This window comes from Papio anubis, chromosome X (assembly GCF_008728515.1).
Source record: "Papio anubis isolate 15944 chromosome X, Panubis1.0, whole genome shotgun sequence".
Taxonomy (NCBI): Eukaryota; Metazoa; Chordata; class Mammalia; order Primates; family Cercopithecidae; genus Papio; species Papio anubis.
The window spans coordinates 2,912,726-2,936,494 of NC_044996.1; the positions used below are offsets into that span (position 1 = coordinate 2,912,726).

The 23,769-nt window shown below is 46.0% G+C and overlaps 1 protein-coding gene across 2 annotated transcripts; it reads left to right on the top strand.

Moving 5' to 3' along the window:
• Positions 1 to 577: 577 nt before the first annotated feature.
• Positions 578 to 22,389, top strand: GABRE (gamma-aminobutyric acid type A receptor epsilon subunit). Of its 2 annotated transcripts, none has more exons than XM_017953762.2 (9): positions 578 to 722; positions 4,834 to 5,051; positions 5,500 to 5,567; positions 12,874 to 13,094; positions 14,178 to 14,260; positions 15,555 to 15,692; positions 19,652 to 19,804; positions 19,948 to 20,158; positions 20,431 to 20,738. In XM_017953762.2, exons 1-8 carry the CDS (start codon positions 667 to 669, stop codon positions 20,151 to 20,153), a joined length of 1,143 nt encoding a protein of 380 aa, XP_017809251.1. In that variant the 5' UTR covers positions 578 to 666; the 3' UTR covers positions 20,154 to 20,158; positions 20,431 to 20,738. The 2 variants fall into 2 exon arrangements, with proteins under 2 accessions (XP_017809251.1, XP_003918474.1); XM_003918425.5 differs by having other exon boundaries at positions 580 to 722; positions 19,948 to 20,147; positions 20,431 to 22,389.
• The last annotated feature ends 1,380 nt before the right edge of the window (positions 22,390 to 23,769 follow it).

Below are 23,769 nucleotides of genomic sequence, written 5' to 3' on the forward strand. Positions count from 1 at the left end.
AGGAAGGTGCTGAGTTACCCGGCTTCCTTTATACGACAAGACTTGTATTTCGAAAGACTGAAGATTGTGGGCTGAGAGCTGGGAAAACCAGAGAGGCAGCTAGGTTGAAGCCAGGAGACTTGGGGAAGCAATGGGGTGCAACAGGTGGCGGGGAGGAAGCCACGGCTGGAGAGCACAGTTTGACCCCGCGGCGCGCCAACGGGCAAGAGGGGGTCGCCTCTGGGGCGTAAGCACATCCAGCCCCGCATCTTGTCCCTGAAGCAGCTCCCTGCCGGCCACAGCGTGGGGCCGCGAGTTTCCTCCGCCCAGGCCGTGCGCCGCTGGCTCGCCGCCTCCTTCCTCCCCCTCCCCCGCCCCTGGCTGTCTGGCAGTGCTGCAGTGGCGGCGGGGGGACTGGGGGCCGCAGCAACAGGGCTCCCGCCTCCTACCAGCGCCCGCGCGAGCCTCCCCCGCTCCCCACGGCAGCAGCCGTCAAGTCGCCGGAGATTTCCATCGGGGCTGGGGGCGGGCCTGGGGCGGGGAGCGCGGGGCGGGGAGCGCGGGACGGGGCGGGGCGAGTGGGAGGAGTGAAAGTTGGAGCCCAGCAAAACCCTCCACACAGCGCTCAGTGCGTACAGACCGTGAACCGCGACCTCCGCACAGGTGGTCGCTCCCGTCTCCGCGGAAATGTTGTCCAAAGTTCTTCCAGTCCTCCTAGGCATCTTATTGATCCTTCAGTCGAGGTGAGTCTCCATCCCGGGACCCGGGAGCCCTTCGCGCCCAGCCCCCTCTCCTTGGGAGCAGGAACGGCTCCCGGGATCCCTGCGGCCCCGCGTTCCTCGAGCCCCGCGCCCGCCTTGCCCCGGCCCTAGCGCGGGCTGGCTGAGTACTGCGTGCCCTCGATGCGCGCCAGCCTCCGCCCGGTTCACTGTAGGATGGATTCCCGGGGTCCTTGAAGGGGATCTCCAAAAGGAAGACGGGACCCCCGTTCTCGGATTCCCGCTCTCAGAAGCACTGCGATGGCCTGGTGACAAGCACTCCTTCTAGGAGTCTTGCGCAGGAACAGGGGAGCAGCCCCGGGGGGGACCGGCCAGGGCAGGCTTCAGCTACTAGGGGGTTCGGGGTGCATTTCGAGAAGGCGGTGCGCGGGCTGAGGGAGCTTAACTGCGCCAAAAATGTGTAAGTGTTGCCTCGTCTGTTCTCTGCTGCTCACATTTTTTAAAGAGTGCCTACTGAGTTCCAGGCACTGCGCCAGGCAACTCTGACTTTCCTTGCTTCCCATGCCGCTGCTCCTGTTGGTGCCAGTCTCAGGCAGGAGCTTTGGTTTAGTCTAAGGGCTCCCGCACCAGCTATCCCCCTCCCCACTGCTGACAGCCTCCCCCTTCCTTAACTCATCCCTAGACACCCTGCTGGGCCTTGGGTAGACTGGAGCCAGAGGCCAGGAATATTATTCTCCTCTGAAGTCTGTGGTTTGGGTCCTAGATTTCAATCCCCTTCTCCCTTTTCAGGTTTCCCTTGAACAACCATCTTCCCTCACACCTTCTCCTCGCCCTGAGACTTGGCTAGGAAGGTTGTCCCCTAGATTTCTCGCTTTTTGGGGTGGAAGATGACTGCTTCGTTTTTGTTGTTGTTGTTGTTGTTTTGAGATGGTTCCTGCTGGGTGTGAAGTGTCACAAGTTTGCGAGCTTTCTGATCTGTGGAGCTTTCTTGAAGTTTCCATGGCACTGGGCTTGTGTCTTGTTTATCTGTTGTGGGGAGCGGGGGTGACTTCTTTCTCTACCCGAGATTGCGTTAGCTCTTCAGAGAAGGGGATGTGTGGCTCCCTGCTGGCTCACTGATGCCCTGGAGTGGGGCTAGCCTCAGCAAGGGCTTGGTAAATGTTTTTCTATGCGTGCTAGCAATTTCCAGTCATCCACATCCCTCCAAATGGAATTTGGACTAGTTGAGAAAGCTGACATGGTGACTGGCTAGGGCAAAAGATGGCTCTGGGATGGGGGAAATAAGAAGTGGGGGGGGCGGTCAGAGAGGAAAACAGCAGGGAAAGGGGGCTGGGGAAATGGAAACTACTCTTCAAGCATAGCAACCTGTGGTGCTAGGAAAGAGCTGGGGAGGTGACAATGGGGTGTACTGGGCCACAGTGAACCACAAGACCTCTCTCTGGTCCAGGCTTAGCCTCAAATTATTTGTGTGACTTGGGGCACAGTCCTTCCTCTCTCTGGGCCTCAGTTGGTCCATCTGTATAATGAAAAAGAGATCTGATTTAGATAAAAATCCAACATCTTTTCTTATGCCCCCCACCCCCACCCCACTTCTCACGCCACCAGCAGTCGACTGTTTGGGAGGGGGTAGCGCAGAGATTCAACTTCATGCTGGACCATTGTGTCTGGAGACATGTGAATGCCTGAAAAACTCCCCTGGAAAATCCCACTATTCCAATGTATGAGTGTTTTTCAAGTTTTTATTCTTTCTAGCCCCGAAAGTGAGCTTAATGGCTGACTGGGGAAAGGTATGCATTGTCAGCAGCTCTTTAACCCCAAAGACCTCAGGATGAGGTTTTATTTTGTTTGTTTGTTTTTAACTGGCAAAAGCCAATTTTAGGATTAAAGCCACCTTATGACCCTCTGCTATCATTTTCATTGCAGACCTAGTCTAGGGGCAGGAGGGCTTTGGTGGTCTCGGTGCTTTCGGGTTTATCTGTTTGCCTCTGCACTTTTAAACATGGGGCAGCTGGGAGGATCTTGTCCATGGATTTCAGACATCTGGGAGGGGCTGCTTCAGGCTTTTAGGCGGTCCTGTCTGGCAGTGCTCAGTCTACCACTGCTGCTGGTTCTGATTGTGCCATGTTTCCAGCCACATCATTTATTTTGCAGGGTCTCAGGTCTCCATTTTCCCTCCTCACTTCCCATAGTCACTGGCCCTTATCTTTTGAGATGGCTGGGAATTTGGCCTCAGGAAAAGAAGACATCTTCTAAATATGGCATTTGAAAGTAGAAACTGTATTTTCGAAGTCCAGTTCTTCCCCAGCCCACAATGGGAAGTAGCCACTTCAGACATGAGAAATGGTGTGGATTTGGCACATCTGTATGCCACTTAAGCAATTCTAACAACTTGAAATACTGGAGAAAAATGCATTTTGCTGCCCAAGTTGGCAGTCCCTTGGTCTGCAATACAGGGATCATGCCAATGTCTCTTGCCCTGTTTATCCCTTATTTTAGGAAACAAATTGCCTTATGGCTTAAAAAAAATCATTTTGGAAGTGTGACATGCCAGTATAAAAGCATAGACATCATGAGTGAACAGCTCAGTGGATTTTCACAAAGTAAACAGGCCCATGTAACCAACACCTAGATCAGGAAATACAGCATTGCAATCCCCTTACCACACACACACACACACACACGCATGTCCAAAATGCTTGTTCCTGTGCACTTTCCTCCCCAAAGGAAATCACTCTCCTGCCTTCCAATATCACAGATTAATATGGGATGATGGCTTTTTAAAAGACTTTTAATTATATATTTTTTAAAGACATATAAAGGCAGAGGGAACAGTACATGGAATCTCCATGTAGCCATCCCCACCCCCATTGTTTGTGAATTCATGGCCACTCTTATTTTCTTTTACCCCACCCACTCTCCAATTCCGACTTAGATTGTCTTGAAGCATATCTCAGACATCATATCATTTTATATGTAATTGTTTTAGTATGTATTTCTAGTCATTAAAAATTTCACAAGCATAAGAAAATACCATAATTACACCAAAAATTTAAGAATAATTTATTCATGCCTCAACTATCCACTCAGTGTTCAAATCTCTCCTATTATGTCATAAATGATTTCTGTTTGTTTTTTAAGAGTTTGCTTTTAAATAAAATGAGATCCAGATATTAGCAGGTGGGGCATTTTGATTTTTTACAACACGTTTTTATGGAATTAGAACATGTATACAGAAAAGTGCTCAAATCATAAGTGTACAGTTGATGAGTTGTCAGAATATGACCACAGCGGTGTAAAGAAAGCCAAATCAAGAACCCGAACGTGAGCAGGACCTCAGAAGCCCCCTTTGTCACTGCCTCCCAGCAAAGGCAGCACTATCCGGACTTCTAACACCATCGGTGAGTTTCATACTTTGGCAGATGGCCTTTAACATTTTTGTTTAATTCAATTATTCTTACTAATCTTCTTCTTTTTCTTGGCTGTGGTGCATGGCTGTGGAGCTCAGGGTGGACTCCTGTTGGGCAGTCAGTTCCTGGATGGCTGTCTGTGGGTGGAGGACTCCTGCCTTTCCTGTTTAGACACCCACAAAGGCTGCTCTTTAGCCTCCTTCTCTTCATCTCCTTCCCCTGCCCCCAGTGCAACGAGTATTACACAACCAACAAAACTGCAAAATATTCCCACAATTTTCTGGTCCTCTCTAGGAGAGGCCACTCTGGCTTTCGCAAGAATTCCTCTCAGCCTTGGCCCTCAGCCTGCTCCTCACTCCCAGTTGGTGCTGGTCAGGCCGACTAGAGGCCAAGGCTAGTCACAGTGGGCCAGCACTCAGACATAAATGCCCTCTTCATTTCACGTGGAACATTCTTTTAAAATCTAGGTCTTGCTTTTGTTTATTTTTTTTTTAATAAATGAGTTATCATAAAAGAAGGACAGCATAGAAAGTCCCCAAAGAGCAGCAAGATTTAAAAGAAATTCACAAGCCTAATCTGTCACTGTCTTATAATTTGCTGTTACCAGTCACAATTTAACTAAGTTCTGTGTTGAAAACTTGTTTCGGTTTGCTTCTGTCCCAAGAAGCACTAGCTGGGGCCCCTACAGACTGCAGGGCAGAGCTTCATTTTTCGTTTGAATGTTCTAGGGTCGAGGGACCTCAGACTGAATCAAAGAATGAAGCCTCTGCCCATGATGTCGTCTATGGACCCCCGCCCCAGCCTCTGGAAAATAAGCTCTTCTCTGAGGAAACAAAGTCAACTAAGACCGAGACTGGGCGCAGAGCTGGCAAACTGCCAGAAGCCTCTCGCATCCTGAACACTATCCTGAGTAATTATGACCACAAACTGCGCCCTGGCATTGGAGGTGAGTGGCAGAACAAAGTTCTTCCCCTCCTTAGAGGGTCCAGGGGTTGAGGGTATAGGCAGGGAGAATGGACCTGAGCAGTAACAGAAGGTGCCATGCACATGGACAGGAATATCTGCTGTTGACCTGTCAGGTAAGAGATATTAACTCTATTCTCAGCAGTGTCATTGACCTTGATCAAGACTTTTCCCTCTCTTGCCCTCAGTTTTTCCAATGGTAAAATGAGAGGACTAAACTAGATTTTTGATCTTCAAGATGTATGTCCAATTCTTAACAGTCCGTGAGCTTGGTTTTGCCATGAAAGAACAAATAAAGAAATAGGATTAGATGCTGAAACTGTGTGGTCCAACACTTACTTGACTCCCCTTTCATCCCCTCTGACTACTTCCTCCCCTGTCCCATGCCCCTGTTTGACACTTACCCTTTGCTGCTTCTGCTTATCTTACAGAGAAGCCCACTGTGGTCACTGTTGAGATCTCCGTCAACAGCCTTGGTCCTCTCTCTATCCTGGACATGGTGAGTACTAAGCTTTTCTTACAGTATTTCCTAGAAGCCCAGGGGCTGACCTATAGGGCCTTCCACAGACTTCTGCTTTCTGCTCTGTATTTCTGTAACAACTCCAGTAATTTATTTCTGGAGGGAGGAAGGGATATTTTTAACCACTGGCTTGAGAATGAGACTGGAAAAGGTAAGTCCCTTGCTACTTGAAGAGGATCTTCAGAATCATGACCATATCTTCCAGTTTTTTCATTCAAAATAAAAATAATAAAGCAATTTTATATACCACAATGGAATGCCTCTTTTCTTCTGATAATTATTTGTATGGACATAAGTCTAAAGTTACTAGCTCTTGCTCTAAGACTGTTTCTATATTTTTGTTCTACTTCCTTCTTTCCTTTTCCACTCATATAATCATAGTGTCAGCACTGCCCGCATTTAGCTTTCATCATCTCCCTCCTAGAAAACACCTACTCCACCTACTAAGTTGGCCTCCCAAATGATGCTCCTCCTGCAGTCCCAGCACTGCTTATTACATGCAGTTCAAGGCCCTCCATGGTTGTATTCCTCTTCACCCTTTTAGAGACCATGTGCTTTGGTCACACTAGAATATTGGCATTCCCAGACCACCTTGTACCTCTGAGCTTTCATTCAAGGGATTTTCTATTTGGTATGCCATTGTTCCACTTTCTTACTTGTCAGCTGCCTTCTTTTTCAGTATCTAACTCAGACCGCATCTCATTCACGGCATCTCCCCTGACCTCCACACTTATTAATTGCTCCTTTCTTTCTCACACCACATTCCTGTCTTTGGCAGTTGCATCTTTCTAGCTTCTATCTCAGTTGTTTACCTGATCTTCCCTACATCATTTCATTGTAATTATCTGTGGTATGTTGGCCTTGCTGTCTCCTCCATGAGCTCCTTGATGTCAAGGGCTCAGTATATGTTACCTAAGCAAATGAGTGATGAAAGATGCTCCGCAAGAATCACTTGCATCTGCAGAGCCTGACACTGAGGAAGGCTGTGGTAAGCAACTCCATCACAGCCACAGATCTCTTGGCCCAAGGCAAACAAAATTTTAGCATACTCACAGGTACCCAAAAAGTGCCATGTGACTGGGTGAGCTTAGAGCCTTGGCTCTGAGACGGGCCTTGCAAATAGACCCTCAAAGCTAAGTTAACCTTCATGGAAAATCAAGGTGTTTACATAGGCTAAGTGGAAGAGCAAGGTTCCCCAACCCCCAACCATGAGACTTTGGCTGCCTGATTCTTCAGGCACACTACTTATGCCTTACTATGTAACAAATTATCCCCAAAACATAGTGTCTTAAAACAACAATCATGGCTGGGCGCGGTGGCTCAAGCCTGTAATCCCAGCACTTTGGGAGGCCGAGATGGGCGGATCACGAGGTCAGGAGATCGAGACCATCCTGGCTAACACAGTGAAACCCCGTCTCTACTAAAAAAATACAAAACACTAGCTGGGAGAGGTGGCGGGCGCCTGTAGTCCCAGCTACTTGGGAGGCTGAGGCAGGAGAATGGCATAAACCCGGGAGACGGAGTTTGCAGTGAGCTGAGATCCGGCCGCTGCACTCCAGCCTGGGCGGCAGAGCGAGACTCCGTCTCAGAAAAAAAAAAAAAAAAAAAAGAAAGAAAGAAAAGAAAAAAAGCAAAAAACAAAAAACAATCATTATCTCACAGTCTGTGTGGGTCAGGAATCCAGGCATGGCTTAGCTGGGTTCTCTGTTTCAGGGTCTCTAACAAACCTGTAATCAAAGTGTCAGCTAGGGCTGGAGTCTCATCTGAAGGCTCAACTGAGGGAGGATCCATTTCCAAGACCACTCACAGGATTGGCAGGATTCTGTTCCTCTCTGGCTGTGGTCTGGAGGTCTCCCTCTATCCTTGCCATGGGCACCTATCCACAGGGTAGCTCACAATATGGTAGCTGGCTTCCTTCAGAGTGAGGAAGAGTATGAGAGAAGGTGCTCAAGATTGAAATCACAGACTTTTTATAATCTGATTTTAGAAGTGACATCCCATTGCTTCTGTGGTATTCTTATCAGACACAAATCATGAGGTCCATCCCAGAGTCAAGTGGAGGGGATTACAGAAGGGCACAAACACCAGGAAGTGAAGAACATTGGAGGACATCTAAGAGTCTGCCTGCTACACATGATCATGATGTTCTTCTTTTGAGCAACTCCTAGAATTGAGTTGCTGAGAACTAACAAGGAAGAACAGAAGCATAAGAGCAGATAGATGTTTTTGAGTTTCTGTTTACATTTTAAAATTGGTGGGGTTTTCTTTTTTTGACTCTTTCCTTGATAATCAGATTTACTTTTTGCTGCTACTAACGTGTTTACCACTATGAGAATTGTAGTCTCCTTTTTGTGTTGCAGTTTACCTTTTTAAAAATGGGTATAAATTTAGCAATTAGTTTTGCTAGTATTGTTTATAAACTAAGAAACACTAAGTTCTGTGCAAGAACCAGAGGTTGAGGGCTTGTGGTCCCACCATTGTTGTCATTGTTGACCCTTTCAGGTCATTGGTGTAGGAGTGGGGAAAGTGGCTCAGGATGCTATTCTAGCTGGGCAGAGAGCCTCCTGCAGCAGTCTCTGCCTCTCCTCTTTAGCATGCCAAAAGCCAAATATAGTGCTCAGTCCACAGTAACCTCATGGCTCCCAGAAATTTGCATAGCTGTTTATTTGTTCCTTTCTTCTAGTTCTCTGCTCCTTTGGCTTGACTTTAAGGCACTACCAACCTTATTTGGAAGTAATCAGTCTAATTTCCAACAAGCTGGTTTGCTCCTTCTTCTCTAACATGTCAATCTCCACCCAATTGGTGGTGGCTAAATTTCCTTAGGTAGAATGGAGAGAACACACACATTGACAAATGGAGAAAAGGGCGCTAAGTTGCCTTGGTTTGCTTTCTGGGTAAGATAGAGCATCCTGTAAAGTTGAAGAGTAGTGGAGAATTTGTGACTCAAATCTCCTTGCTGTTTGGGAAATCAATTTCTATCTACAAGAGCCCTTGTAGCAGAGCAGTAGCCCCACTCACAGTAGCTGAATGCCCTGTCTCTCCTTGCTCCACGGCTATTCATGCTGCCAGCAGTGGCCTCACCTGACAATGTTTGAAGGATATAGTCTAATAACCCAGCAGTCACCAAACCTAGCATGGAACACAGGACTCGTTCAGAAAAGAGCCAACAACTTTATTTTCTTTAGCCAGTAAGGTGGCACTTTAGCCTGAGCCAAGTGTCTTGAAAATTCTAAACTCTCACGTGTGGTGTTAAATTGTCCTGAAATGTCTTGCATTCTACATGGTTCCAAATAGTTCTTTAAAGCTGTGGGAGGTCCCTGTTCTGTGGTGTACTTGGTAATGAGGGGACGCATGTCTCTGCCACACAGTCACAGAACAGGCCAGTACCCAGTACATTCTTGTCTCCTTGGATCCTCATGACAACCTGCATGGAAGCCAAAACTGCCATTAGGACATGGATCCCTGTTTTACATTTGAGGAAACTGAGCCTTCTCAGAAATGTGAGTCCCAGCATTGGGTACATGGTTGGTGTAACTGCTTGAGGGGAGTTTCAACACCTTTCAGTCAGATGTTGTGTAGAAAGCAGGCCTTGTCCTCCAGGAAGAAAACCTGAGTGCACGGTTTTGTAACACCCAGTCTGAGATTAAAAGGCAATGAACAATCTGGGAATCACTGCGCATTGTAGCATCAATAGTTAGTAACGCTTTTTCTTGCTGTGGTAATTATCGCAGTTGATTCTAGTTCCAAAACACTGAATTTCTAGAGTTTCGGCTGAGCTAAAAGAGATGTACATGGCAAGCTCGTTTGTCAAACTGGGGAAAAAGTGAAGTGTTAGTTATCAATTGATATGTAATGAACTTACAATTGTCAAATAGAAATAAATGCTCATTTGAACACTTCATAACATAGAGCATAAGCACAGTGTGAGTGCAGAGGGAAAGGCTTCCCACTGGCTACCAAGCAGTTCGCAAGGCCTGGGAATGAAGGAGGCTCTGCTGGCCAAGTTTAAACTGCCAGCCACTTGGGACTGTAGAGACACTTGGAAGGCTATTTGTGGAGGCAGGTGGGGCAGGGTGGGGTCAGAGGCTCTCATACAAATGGGAGCCAGGTTCTGCCAGCTCTTTTCTGTCTGCTTATCTGGCCTACTCCAGGGAACATTCTCAGTCTTCCCTTCCATGGTTGGCTCCCAGCAGTTTGGTGGCTGCTTTTACAGTCTTTTGTCCTGGGCAGCAAAGGCAATCAGGGATTTTCTTGATTTCTTCCCTGAGGGCCGTGCCTGCCTCCATGGTTGTGGGTATGCATTGTTTGATGCAGAAGAACTCAGCGGAAAGACCTAGGGATTCTGCAGAGAAAATTGGACCTTGGTACCTAAAGAGATTGTTGGTGCAAGTGAAAGCCATCCCAGGGCCAGGCTGCCATTGACTATTTGTGTGACTTTGGATAGCCCCCTTTCTTATAGAGCCTTAGTTTCCTTATCTCTAAAATAACTCAGAGTTCTGCCTTGGCCTACTTGTGGTACTTGCTGTTCGAGCTACTTGGAGTTCTATTGCAGTAGGGTTTTTTCCTCCCTTCAACACCAGTGGTGCAAATTTCTAGCTTCTTCCTATTAAATATCATTGTTGATGTTTAACAAACATTTTATGGGACAGACAATATCTGGAGACCGAAAAATCATGGATATATCTATGCACACGTACACACCACACATTCAGAGTTTACAGCACTTATTTGAAAGTTAAAAAAAAAAAAAAAGTGAAAGAAAAAAAAGATTCTCTTTGTTTAAAGAACATGAGACTAAATAGACGTTTCTCTTGTGACTCAAAGCACTTCTTTCTTCTTTTTTTTCCCCCCGAGATGGAGTCTCACTCCATCACCCAGGCTGGAGTAGAGTGGCGTGATCTCCGCTCACGTCAACCTCCGCCTCCCAGGTTCGAGCAATTCTCCTGCCTCAGCCTCCCAAGTAGCTGCGACTACAGGTGCCCGCCACCACGCCCAGCTAATTTTTGTATTTTTAGTAGAGACGGGGTTTCACCATGTTGGCCAGGCTGGTCTTGAACTCCTGACCTCGTGATCTGCCCTCCCAGAAGTGGTCTTCCAAAGTGCTGGGATTACAGGCTTGAGCCATGGCGCCTGGCCTGCAAAACACTTCATTTTTATTGTAATTCTGGAGAATGAAGGATTGGGGTTAATTAACATTTGTGCTCCCCAGATAAAATCTGAAAGGGGAAACTTCACTGTATGCAATCAACGGTGTGTGTGCTTGTAAATTTTTAAAACAATTTTGAGCTGGGATGTTTGACTTACTGTGGAAATGTGGGGACTGAGAGGGTGTTGACCTGGCTGGAGTAGCATCACAGCCTACACAGGAGCAATAAGATGAAGAGCCCAGTCCATGGAATTAAGCCACCATTGCCTGTCTGTTTCTAGATGAAATCTATCCTCTGAGACTGTGACCTAATTGGGAATTATATTTTATTTTGGAACACCTGGAAATAGAAAACTCCTACAGCCAAACTCATGCCGCCTTCCTCTGTACAAACCTAAGTGGATTCCAAAGAGTCCATCTACTTGATAAGCCCATCACAGAATGGCATGGAGCCTTTGCCCACTGGTAAAGGGACAGTCTCAATGTAAGCTCTGGAAACAGGGCAGTTTTTTTTTGAGGTGGGGGGCATTTACAAATTATTTATAGTCTCCCATTTAACAAAGAGGATAACAGGGAAAGATGCAAGTTTTAGCCAAGGTCACAAGAACATTTATTTAAGACTTTGATTATAAATGGAAACAATTCTACAGAAAAAAAAGTGATACTAATTGTCACTAGAGTCTAACAGTTCTCCTTGCCTCCACATTACCTTGAAATCATTTATTTGTAGGGCACATTCAGTTTTCTGTAGTGTCAGTCAGTGTCTTCTGGGTATTTTCTAATCTTTTTTATTTTGACATAATTCCATGTTTATATTTCCAAGTGTGGGCATAGTGTACAGACATGTCATTTTTAGTGATCCAGTCCTATGTTGTCTTATTGCTTACCTAAGTGAAATGTTCTCTTACTCTCACTTATAAGGAAACATAAAAACAACTGGATAGTTGTGGTGACACACAAACCTTAAACATGTGCTAATGAAAATCCTCAGAATCTATAACATCAGAGCTAACAGTACCTTTAAAGATTACCAAATCTCACCTATCCCATTGTTATGTTCACGTTGATCATGTATACCTAGTGACCATAGGCTTCCTTAATTCAACTGCATTAATCCAGTAGTCTTGACTATGGTGTGACCAGCAAGGTGCTCTAGATTTCAGTTTTATCCAGTAGTGTCTTTCAATTTGCTCCATGTCAGTAAGATTTGCATGGACCATAGTCACACTTGCCATTCTGTTGGTGTTGGGCAACACTTTCCCAAAGTGTGGAATCATTTTAAAATGTGTGGTTGACCTTGTAGGATAAACACAGCACAAAGTGAGTAGTAGTGCTATGGACCAAGTACTAACAAGTACTACCACACTTTGGTGAAAAGGGTTGCCTATGAGTAGACTGTCAGTTGACTGTGCAATCCTTGCAGATCTATTGGTAAAACCAGTGGTTGGGTTGTTGAAGCCGAAAACTTTTAGTCATGAATGTCTACCCCAGAGAAAAGACTCAGGAGGGCAAGATTGCAACCTTCAGGTGCCTTTCCTCGATTCAATGTTGGCTCTGATTTAAGATCATAACCAATTTAAGCCACTATCAAGAAAAAATAAGAAATGCTCCATTAAAGATATGTGTTAATTGTAAGATGCACCGTGACTTCAGAAATGTGGAAAAAAGACAGATTCAATGACATACCATTTCTGGAGATCTCTCCTCTGGAATTGAAACTAGACCTGCTCTATGTGTTACCTGAGAACAGAATGGGGATTGTAAGAGAAAGTAGTAGGAAGCTTTGTTTAGGGCAAACTTTTCTATTGTCCTGAGTTGTGTAAGTATTGTGTTAACTGCTGCATGATGTGAGGACCTAGTTCCCCTTGCTCACAGTAATCAAGCAGGGTATGACTGACTTCTCATTTGGGATCATTAGGCTTGGTAACCTCTGAATTCCCTTCTAGTTCTGACATTGGAAGAGCCTTTGAGCAGGGAAAAGGGACCTCATCCCACTCCTGCTTCCTGGTCTAGTGCTCAATACATTTCACCACATCGCCTTTAGGATTCTAGGTTAGGGACTGGCAAACAATATGTTTGCATGTGAATGTCCTTTTTCTGTTCATCCCCAAGTATGTGCTTTTCTGTCCTTCCCACCAGGAATACACCATTGACATCATCTTCTCCCAGACCTGGTACGACGAACGCCTCTGTTACAACGACACCTTTGAGTCTCTTGTTTTGAACGGCAATGTGGTGAGCCAGCTGTGGATCCCGGACACCTTTTTTAGGAATTCTAAGAGGACCCACGAGCATGAGATCACCATGCCCAACCAGATGGTCCGCATATACAAGGATGGCAAGGTGTTGTACACAATTAGGTATGTGAAGCCTCTGGAGTCTCACCTCCTGGAATTCCCTCTCCCCTTCTGATAATTTTAGCTAAAGATCTATGGGCAGAGATCTCATCCTGAATGATACCTCTAAGGGCCTGTCCAGCTTTCCTAGACCATGAGCCCAGCCCCCTTATGTAACAGATATAGAGGCCTCAAAATAGAAAGATATTGCTAAAACCACACACCAACTTTGTGGCAGAGCTGGAATTGATACCCAGTTACTTGGCTCCGAGTCCAGAGCTCCCCCAACTAGGATGTGCCAGTATGACTGCATTACCTAGAAAATTCCATCCTAAGTGGGTACTGGATATAAAGATACGTCCACAGTGGTGAAATTGTTCAGGCAGAGCAGCGGCACGGTAGTAGCAAAGGTACCTAAGACCAGGTTGGATACTTGAATGCCCAGCAGGGGAAGATTGCATGTGGGGGCAGGAAGGTAGGGGAGAGTAGGGAGGATGTTGGCAGGTCTTGGAAACTAGGCTGGGCAAGAAAACAAAAGCCGATCGAAGTTGGTCCATACGTTTCTCTAATGATGGAGCCCAGAGTAGCCAGATAGTTCTAAGCTGTTTGTTTGCTTGTTTGTTTTGTTTTGTTTTGTTTTGTTTTGTTTTGTTTTCTCTCTTGTTATCTCTCCTTTGAGCTTTTTGTCTTAAATTCTACTGAGGGCCAGGCATGGTGGCTCACACCTGTGATCCCAGCACTTCGTGAGGCTGAGCAGATCACTGAGGCGGGCAGATCACTTGAGGTCAGGAGTTCGAGCCCAGCCTGGCAATCATGGGAAAACCCTGTCTCTACTAAAAATGCAAAAATTAGCGGGGTGTGCTGGTGCTAATTCCAGCTACTCAGGAGGCTAGGGCATGAGAATCGCTTAAGACTGGTAGGCAAGAGGCTGCAGTGAGCTGAGATCATGCCACTGCACTCTAGCCTGGGTGACAGAGTGAAACTCCGTCTCAAACAAACAAACAAAAAAATTGACTCCGGCCATTCATTGGTGGTAGTCCTTAGACTACTTGGGTGGATACGGAAGTGCTTAGGGCCAGCCTAATGAGGCTCCTTTCTCCCTTCCAGGATGACCATTGATGCTGGATGCTCACTCCACATGCTCAGATTTCCAATGGATTCTCACTCTTGCCCTCTATCTTTCTCTAGCTGTGAGTACCTTCTTAGGTTTCTGGGGCCCCAGAAACATGCTGGGCTCCTTCTTTTTCTCATCCTTGCCATTGACATTTTTCTGCCTCTGCTTTTCTCCTAAAATGCTGCCAAGTTGTGCAGGGCTTCCATCGTCCACCCTCATTTCCTTTCCTGCCAACAATACTGTGTTGCTCATCCCTTCCACGTGCCTCTGAAGTGTATCTCAAGTATGGCTGCTCCTCTCCATCTCCACTGGCACTACCTTGGTTTAGGCCTTTGTTATCTTCCACTTGAACTTTTGCCACATCTTCACTTTGAAACTGCACATGTCCAAAACGAAATTCATTGTCTTCTCCAGACCTCTACCACCAAAACTGTTGCTTCTGGGTTCCCATCTGTCTCATTGAAGAGGACCATCACTCACCCAGTTGTCCAAATCAAGAACTTTGATGTTCCCTGTCCCTCACCTCCTGCATCTAATCAATCAGCACATCCTGTTGGTGTTTCCTCCCAGTCTCTGTCAATGCCGTCTATTTCTCTGCACCCTGTCACAGCTTCACCTGCATTAATTTAATTCTGTCTGGATTGCTACACCAACCTCCTTGCCAACATGCTGTCCTCACAGAAGGATCAGAGTGACCTAGCTGAAGGGTCACCTAGATCGAGTCACTTCTTAGTCTCAAATCCTCTGTTAACTCTCATGGATCAATTTGAAATTCCTTAGAATGAACCTCAAGGCCATTCATGGACTGGACCCTGCCGCCCAATCCTGTGCACCTCATCCTCTGTGAGCTAGCCATCCTGAACTTTTGGCCTTTCCACAATACACCAGGTGGTTCACCTTTCTATGCTGCCCCTTAACACCTTCAAACTCATTCTTATTGAGAATATTTACTTGAGTTTCAAGATTTAATGGGAGTATCACCTGCCTTGTGAAGTCTTTTCTGCATATGTCCCCAAGTGATCTTTATCTACTTTGTTTCCCCACTGTTCCGTGGACATAGGTTTTTCAGAGCTCCTCCAAAAATCACAGTAGTATACTCACTGTCTTATAAAATTAAATGTGATTGCTTGAGGGTAGGGTTCATGCCTTGCTCATCTCTGTATTTCCAGCCCAGGGCCTGATACTGAGGAATGCTCAGTAAACACATTCATTGAATGGACTTCAACAATGAGGTAGGAGAGGCAAGGTCCCACAGCTGGCAAGGCCAGAAACAGGACTCCAAGGCATTGTGCAGGCTGACTCCATGCTATTGGAGACCTCAGGTGAGCTTCTGAGTCTCATATGACCCTCTTTCTCACATTGCTTTCCAGTTTCCTATCCTGAGAATGAGATGATCTACAAGTGGGAAAATTTCAAGCTTGAAATCAATGAGAAGAATTCCTGGAAGCTCTTCCAATTTGATTTTACAGGAGTGAGCAACAAAACTGAAATAATCACAACCCCAGTTGGTAAGTGTGCCAGGGCTTGGTGGCAGTCCAGGAAGGTGGTAGGGATGACTGGAGATGGCCATCCATACGAATGCTTTGCAGTCATCCCATGGAAATATTGTAAGATATGGCTCCTGCCTTATAATTGCTAAGCACTTACAACTGTTTGCAGAGGAAACTGAGACTTTGTAACTATGTCTCAGTCTCATCTGCAAAGAAGTAAATGCTTTGCCAAGCTCCTTGAGAGGTTAGGTAAGTAGATAAAGTTCTGCTGCTGTCGGAATGTGCAGCTGGCTTTTTCATGCAGACCCTTCAGTTTCAAGGTTACAACGCTGACCTTCTTGGATGACTTTGGGGAATGGAGCTCCTATAAGTTCTCCACACCCAGAACCAATCCAATATGGTTGAATGGGAAGCAAAGTCCATTGTAGTGGGAGGTGGAGGCGAGAGTTCTAATGTCAGCTAGTTTAACGCTGGGAAAGTCTAGAGGAATTTACAGCAGCTACAGTGGCTGCTGCATTGACATTTATCTTAAAGGAACAAGTCTAAAAAGCACAGATTCTTGTCAAAGGCTTCATGGTGGATTCAACATAGACATAGTGACCACTGGTTTTCTGACCTTTTCTCTAACAAAGACTAAAGGGGAAGGTCCTGGGTATTTTATACTTCAGTTCCCAATTAGATGTGAGCATCTTCACTTATGTTCCTAGGTGATCTGAATGAGGAGCCAAGGGACCTCCCCAGGGTAGCTCCCAGAGCAGCCCTGGAAACAGTCTTCACACATCCTGACCAAGTTCAGGGCAGTGAAGGCACTGCCCTCATCGTTTCCAGAATGTGGATGGAGCCAGTCACCCAACCAGCCATTTGTCATGAGCAGCATCTTGTTCTGCTACCATGTGACTAGGCAGAAAATCTGCTTTTGTTTCATTTGTTGAGTCAGTCTCTGGTTGAGGGAAAGCTCATGCTCATGTGACTAGAGCTTTGCTTGCACAGTATTAGGCAGGGGCAAAGCTCTGGGCTACCTTACAAATACTTGCCTTTTTTCTTGGGGACTCTGGGGAAGCAGTTTTACTACCTTGCTCTTCTGCCAGCTAACCATGGGCCCACCTCTTGGCTTTCTGCACCTCAGTTTTTCCCAGATTGGTGGGTACCCATCATCAAAAGTGACAGAGAAGATAAGGCCCAGGGGCTTTCAAGTCACTAGTGGTTCCATTTAGTAGATGATTGTGCATTGTTTCAAAATGGTGCCCTAGTGACTACAAAGCCCCAGAGGCAGCATCATCACCAAAGCGATGACAGTAGGTAAGCACCAGACCTCCTTGGGAGTGAGGAGAATTCTTGAGGAGAAAAGAAGTCTTCTTTCTCCTCTGCTTGGAGACTAGTTGATCTTGAGACATGGTTCCTTCAATGTCAGAGTTATCTTTGGGACTGGTCTCAAACTCTTCCAGTTGGACCCTGGGGCAGGTCTCTCTATCTGGAGCATACTTATATGCTTAGCTCCTAAGGGTTCAGAATGCAATGGTAGCCTGCTACTCTGGCCATCTTGGACCTTGATCCAGAGAATCTCTGCTTCAGGAGGTTCTAAGAGAGTCCAGCCCTGCCTCCAGGGAGTGGCTTGTCCTTCACTGATGGCTGTGGAGCCTCTGATGGAATATTATTGCTGGTCAGGAATCCACTGTCTTACAAGGAGGTTTCCTTCTTCTCTAGACAGTTCTGTTCATTAGAAAACTCTCCCTGTTCATCTGAAATTTGAGTCTCTGGAAGTTCCACATATTAGGCTTAGTTCTTTTTCCTTGGAACTATCCAGCTTACATTAGTTCAGCCACTGTTTCACAGGGCCGAGATTAAAGGATCAGCATTATCATTCCTGGCATGGATCATAGTCTGTTGTAATCTACATAGCCCTAGTTTATTTTTCTTCCCTTATTCTTCAAAGCTTTGGGTCCATTCATTCTTCTAGTCCCAGTCCTCTGGACATGGTCTTTCTAATTGTGTCCCTCTGACACTGCAGTGACCAACCATTATCTGATCAGAGGATAAGAGTTCGAGCAGAAAACCATCTTTAGCATATATTTTTTTGCTTTGGTTCCTCAGCCCCAGGTATATTGTTTTCCCTACCCGTGCTTCTCTCACTCCTGAAGAAGTAGAAAATGTGTGTTAGCATCTTTCTCTTGTCCTTCAAGACAAATTGGCATCTCTTGATGAGCCGCAAAGGTTCTTTTTTGGCCAGAATAAATAAAATTAAAATAGAATCATCCAACAGAATAATAAATCTTCTTGCAACAAGAATATATTATATAAACCCAGCAATATTGCAGGGCTTGGGTATAACTAATTAGAAGTGTCTTAAATTGCAGTCAAGATCCCACGGCAAGAGGACTTTTGATAAATACGTTCTGGCCAGTAGGCAAGTGCAAGGGTGGTCCGTGCAGCAGCCCTGGAGGAGTTCTATCCCAAAGGTATACTCAACACACAGGTTTCCCACTGACAACAGGTTGCTCCCTTGCCTTTTTCCAGAAGAATCTGAGAAGCCTTGCTCCTTGAGTTTCAGTGCTGCCAAGGTGAGTAGGAAAGGCTACTCTTCTCATTCAGCTCCAGCCCACCCAAACCTGCTGGGCAGTTGATCCACTTTCCAAAATAGGAGGACACACGGACAGGTTAGTGTTCTGGTCTGCTTCACAAAGCTGTTGCCTGACAGGAGCAAGAGTTACTGAGTATCTGCTGGGTTCCAGGCTGTTCTGACCTTGGATGGGCAGGGGCTAAGCCACAGGGCCTGCATGAGCCCTGCCTTGAAGGGACTTAAAAGCCCACCTAATTATAGGCCTAGGAATTCTATAGTATTGCAACTCCAATGTGATGCTGAAAGTGGAAAATGATGTCCTGGGCTCCGAGAAAAGCCCACACAAGCCCAGGAGTCATGATAGCATGCAGAGTGCTTGGGGAGGGTGTGTCAGAGCATAAAGCAGCATGAATGGTACAAAAGAAGATGCCAACTAGAGATATAGGTTGTCATCAGGTCCTGGAGGAACCATGACCGTCTGAGAGCCATGACCAAGGACACAATGTCCAAGTGACTATGAGGACCTCAGTCTGCCCTGCGGATGTGTACGCCACAGAATGGATTTCTGGAGGGCTGACTGAAATGTTCATTTTAAGCTTATTCTTCTCTTTTCCTGAAACACTCAATTTGGGTTAGGGGTCATAGACTAAGACAAGAGAGTCCAGGGATAGAATATTGGTGTAAAATTGCAGGCTATCTCAGGAAATCTGTGAGCAGATGGGATTGGCTTTGGGTAAGGTGTGTGTGTAAAATGTCAGTTGGAGCCGGGTCATGGTGGGCCTTTAGCATCAGATTCCAGAGTGTGGATTGAGTCTATATAGCTCATGTGGAACAGGGAGCCATCAAAAGCTTGGGGAGCAGGCTAGTGCTGGTTTTGACCATCTGTGGAGCAGTGCTCACTCACTAAGGCATTTTGCCATCATATGAATGTGTAGAAAGGAGGCCGAAAGCATTCTGTGCTTCTCCACCACAGCACAGACTTCCCTAGTCTCATTTGCTGAGAGTAGACATTCTGAGGGCCAGCAGTTCAGGTGTGATGTGCCTCAGTGGATATGAAGCCCTCAGTCAGCCATCTGGATATCAGCTGCGTGGGCATGATATCTAGAAGGCTAACTGATTTTTTGCTTTCACCTGACTCTCTTGCCAACCTACAGAGACAGACATTGGGTATGGAACAGTGAACTGAGAAAGAAGCTATTAAATTCTGGCCTTGGCTTAGCTCTCAACTGGTCATTGGTCTTGCAGTAAGTCTTTTTTCTGGGCTTCTTCTGATCCTATTTGTATGTATTGCGTTGTAACATCATGCTTCTATCCTAGGGAATACTATGAGCAGGACAGTGAGACCCTTACTGTGCATGTCCTGTTAAGGGGGACCCTCATGTCAGCACTGTAATGCAGTGATGTTTTTTGTGTCTTTCAGGTGACTTCATGGTCATGACGATTTTCTTCAATGTGAGCAGGCGGTTTGGCTATGTTGCCTTTCAAAACTATGTCCCTTCTTCCGTGACCACGATGCTCTCCTGGGTTTCCTTTTGGATCAAGACAGAGTCTGCTCCAGCCCGGACCTCTCTAGGTAAGAGGAGAAAGAGGTATACGCATAGGCACATAGCTGGGAATTGGCTGGGCCAGGGCAGAGTTGCCTTGTCATGGAGTCCTTCAACCTATGTCGTATATAGGTCAGGAACTGAGCCCACCTCCACTCTTGTGCTCTTGCAGGGATCACCTCTGTTCTGACCATGACCACGTTGGGCACCTTTTCTCGTAAGAATTTCCCACGTGTCTCCTATATCACAGCCTTGGATTTCTATATTGCCATCTGCTTCGTCTTCTGCTTCTGTGCTCTGTTGGAGTTTGCTGTGCTCAACTTCCTGATATACAACCAGACAAAAGCCCATGCTTCTCCGAAACTCCGCCATGTATGAGCTGGGTATGGGAGTGGTGGCAAGGCTTTGGAGTGTGGAGACATGCTAGCAGGGGTACTGGGGTTATGGCACATGGGTGGTCAGCTTGCTGAGTGATGGAATGTTACCCAGGGTGGTGGGGGAGTTGAATCAACTTCCTGATGTAATGGTGAGAAGTTGGAGGAGAAAAGCCAAGATATGGTGTGCCAAAGACAGTTTCCAGAAAATCCGGAGGCAGCACTTATACTTGGGTTCTCTTTCCTTGACTTTTCCCCACTTCTTTCCTTGTCCATTTTAGCCTCGTATTGATAGCCGTGCCCATGCCCGTACCCGTGCACGTTCCCGAGCCTGTGCCCGCCAACATCAGGAAGCTTTTGTGTGCCAGATTGTCACCACCGAGGGAAGTGATGGAGAGGATCGCCCGTCTTGCTCAGCCCAGCAGCCCCCTAGCCCAGGTAGCCCTGAAGGTCCCCACAGTCTCTGCTCCAAGCTGGCCTGCTGTGAGTGGTGCAAGGGTTTTAAGAAGTACTTCTGCATGGTCCCCGATTGTGAGGGTAGTACCTGGCAGCAGGGCCGCCTCTGCATCCATGTCTACCGCCTGGATAACTACTCACGAGTTGTTTTCCCAGTGACCTTCTTCTTCTTCAATGTGCTCTACTGGCTTGTTTGCCTTAACTTGTAGGTACCAGCTGGTACCCTGTGGGGCAACCTACCCAGTTCCCCAGGAGGTCCAAGCTCCTTGCCGAGGGAGTTGGGGGAAAGCAGCAGCAGCAGCAGGAGCAACTAGAGTTTTTCCTGCCCCATTCTCCAAATAAAAGCCTGCAGAGGGTTTGTCTTTGCTGCCCCTCTCCGTGACCTGGCCCATTCACTGAGTCTTCTTAGCAGCCCATTTCAAATTATTAAAAATGGGCCACCTTCCACTTCTTCAAGGAGCATCCATGATGCTCATTGCTAAAAATAGTAGCCATCTAGTGATCAGCTCCCTAAAACCATGCCTAAGTACAGGCAGATCAGCTATCTTCCAACAATGCTGACAACCAGACAATTACTGCATTTTTCCAGAAGCCCACTATTGCCTTTGTAGTGCTTTTGGCCCAGTTCTGGCCTCAGTCTCAAAGTGCACTGACTAGTTGCTTGCCTATACCTGACACCTCATTAAGATGCCAGGCAGCAGTATAACAGGAGGAAGGGATCCCTCCCCTTTGGTCAGATTATTATGTTCTCAGTTCTCTCTCCCTGCTACCCCTTTCTCTGCAGATAGATAGACACTGGCATTATCCCTTTAGGAGGAGTAGGGGCAGCAAGAGAGCCTATTTGGGACAGCATTCTTCTCTCTCTGCTGTTGTGATATCTCCCTCTCCTCTCTGGCTCCATCTTTCATCTACACTACCAATTCAATGCCCTTCATCCAATGGGTACCTATTTTTGTGTGTGATGATACTAACTACTCCCTGCTTTATATGCCACCTTCTTCCTTCTCTTTCACCCCTGTGACTTTTTCTGTAACTTCCCCAGTGACTTTGCCTAGCCCTGACCCAGACACTAGGCCTTGGTGACTTCCTGGGGCCAAGAAACTGAGGAAACTTGGCTTTGCAGCAGGCATTACTGGCCATTGATTGGTGCCCACCTAGGGCACACCATAGGAGTTCTATCACTTGCTTGACCCCTGGACCCATAAACCAGTCCACTGTTATACCTGAGGCACTCTAACGATCACAATCAATCAATCGAATTCCCTTAAATTTGTATGGCACTGGAACTTTGGCAAAGCACCTTTGACAAATTGTGTCTATTTGGAGCTTCATGATAGCCCTGTGACATCTTTAGGGCAGGATTCTTATCCCCATTGTGCAGATGGAAACCCTGAGGCACAGATTTCTATGAGACTGTGGATCTCACTGGAAGCTATCCAAGAGCCCACTGTTGTCTACTAGACCACATGACAGGGCTAAGCAACTCAGTTCACCATGGTTCTATTCTGTCACCTCTGCTAGCACACCAGTGGCAGGGCCCAGAATGGTGACCTCTCTTTAGCTCAATCTCTGGGCCTGAGGTACTCAGACTGCCCCCAGGATCAAATCTCTCCTGGCTCTAGTAACCCAGTGGAATGAATCTGGATATGCCCCAATGCTTCTATATGCTAAGTGAAATCTGTGTCTGTAATTTATTGGGGGGTGGATAGGGTGGGGTCTCCATCTACTTTTTATCACCATCATCTGAAATGGGGAAATCTGTAAATAAATATATCAGCAAAGCATTCAAGGTGTGGCTGGTTTCTCTGGCATTCAAGTTTGTTCTCAGCCCATGTTTTAAACCTGAAATCCATGACCCAAATCTTTGCTCCCCTCTCCCATCCATAATTTCCAGACCTGCCAGGCATGGACCATGTACCCTTCTCTCATTAGTAAGGAACGGGAATGAAGGGAGAAGTGTGCCTGGGTATGTGGCACCCTTTTCAGATTCCTTTAATTGCTCCTATGCCCCTGCAGGCTCCGTGTCCCTTTTGCCTTTCCTATCACTCTAGCCCCCCTTATCAGAACTAGACGGTTCCTAGGGACCACCAGACTCAAACAATTCCCCTCCTCTACCATGTAAAGATGAGGATTCTGAGGCACAGAAAACAGGAGAGATTTGTCTCCTGTCAGGCAAGGACTTAACGGTAGAGTGGGACTGGACCTTAGAAATGCTAATACCTTGGCTTGGCTTGGAGCAAGCCTGGACACCTTGGGTGATTCACCTTTCAAAATAAGAGACTCTAAAGGTATGTTGGGAAGTGTGGCCCTGGCATCCTGTGATACTTCCATCTCTAAAGGAACTCAGAAACAGTAATGAGAACCAAAGAGGAGACAAAAAGGCTATATCTGAACAGCCATTTTTGCCATACAGTCTTTAGAATGATGCTCAAACACTTTGCATGCAAGAAACTCACAGAAAATACAAGGAATAATTTTAGAACTAGGAAAATAGTTCCTCACTAAAGATATAGGGAGGAAAAAAGGCAGTGTGGCTCCTGGGCAATGTAGACATGCAAATTTGTAAGCAGTCATATTTAAATGGATTTTGAAACACAGAAATAGTGCAAACCAGATTTTTTAATCACACTATAATAAACCTACAAATACATAAAATCCCTACATTGGTAAATTTTTAGAAGCTCACATAAATAGTTATTTTAAAAGGAAAAACTTAAAATCATAATTAAGTGAATAATATCTAAAAAATAAAATTAATGAATGACATGCAGCCAATACTGCACTTAGAGAAAAATTCATAATTTAAACATTTCAATTACTAAACACAATGGAAGAAAACTGAGTTGGGCATTGATAACTAGAAATTGGAAAAAGGATAAAAACACATACATTAGAAAAATTTGGAGCATTAAATGAATTTTTAAAATAAATAGTACAGGGAACCAATTAAGCATTTGAAAAACAAGAAATAAAGCTAGGTCCCTATGTCTCTCCTCATCCAAATTACAGATGAATCAAACATTTAAAAACTTTTTAAAAGGAAACCATAAAGGCACTATAAGACAATATGGGTGAATATGTTTATATTCCTGGAATGGGAAAAGCCCTTCCAAGCATGACATAAAATACCAGAAAGAAGAAAGGAAAAGATTGAAAACACTGTT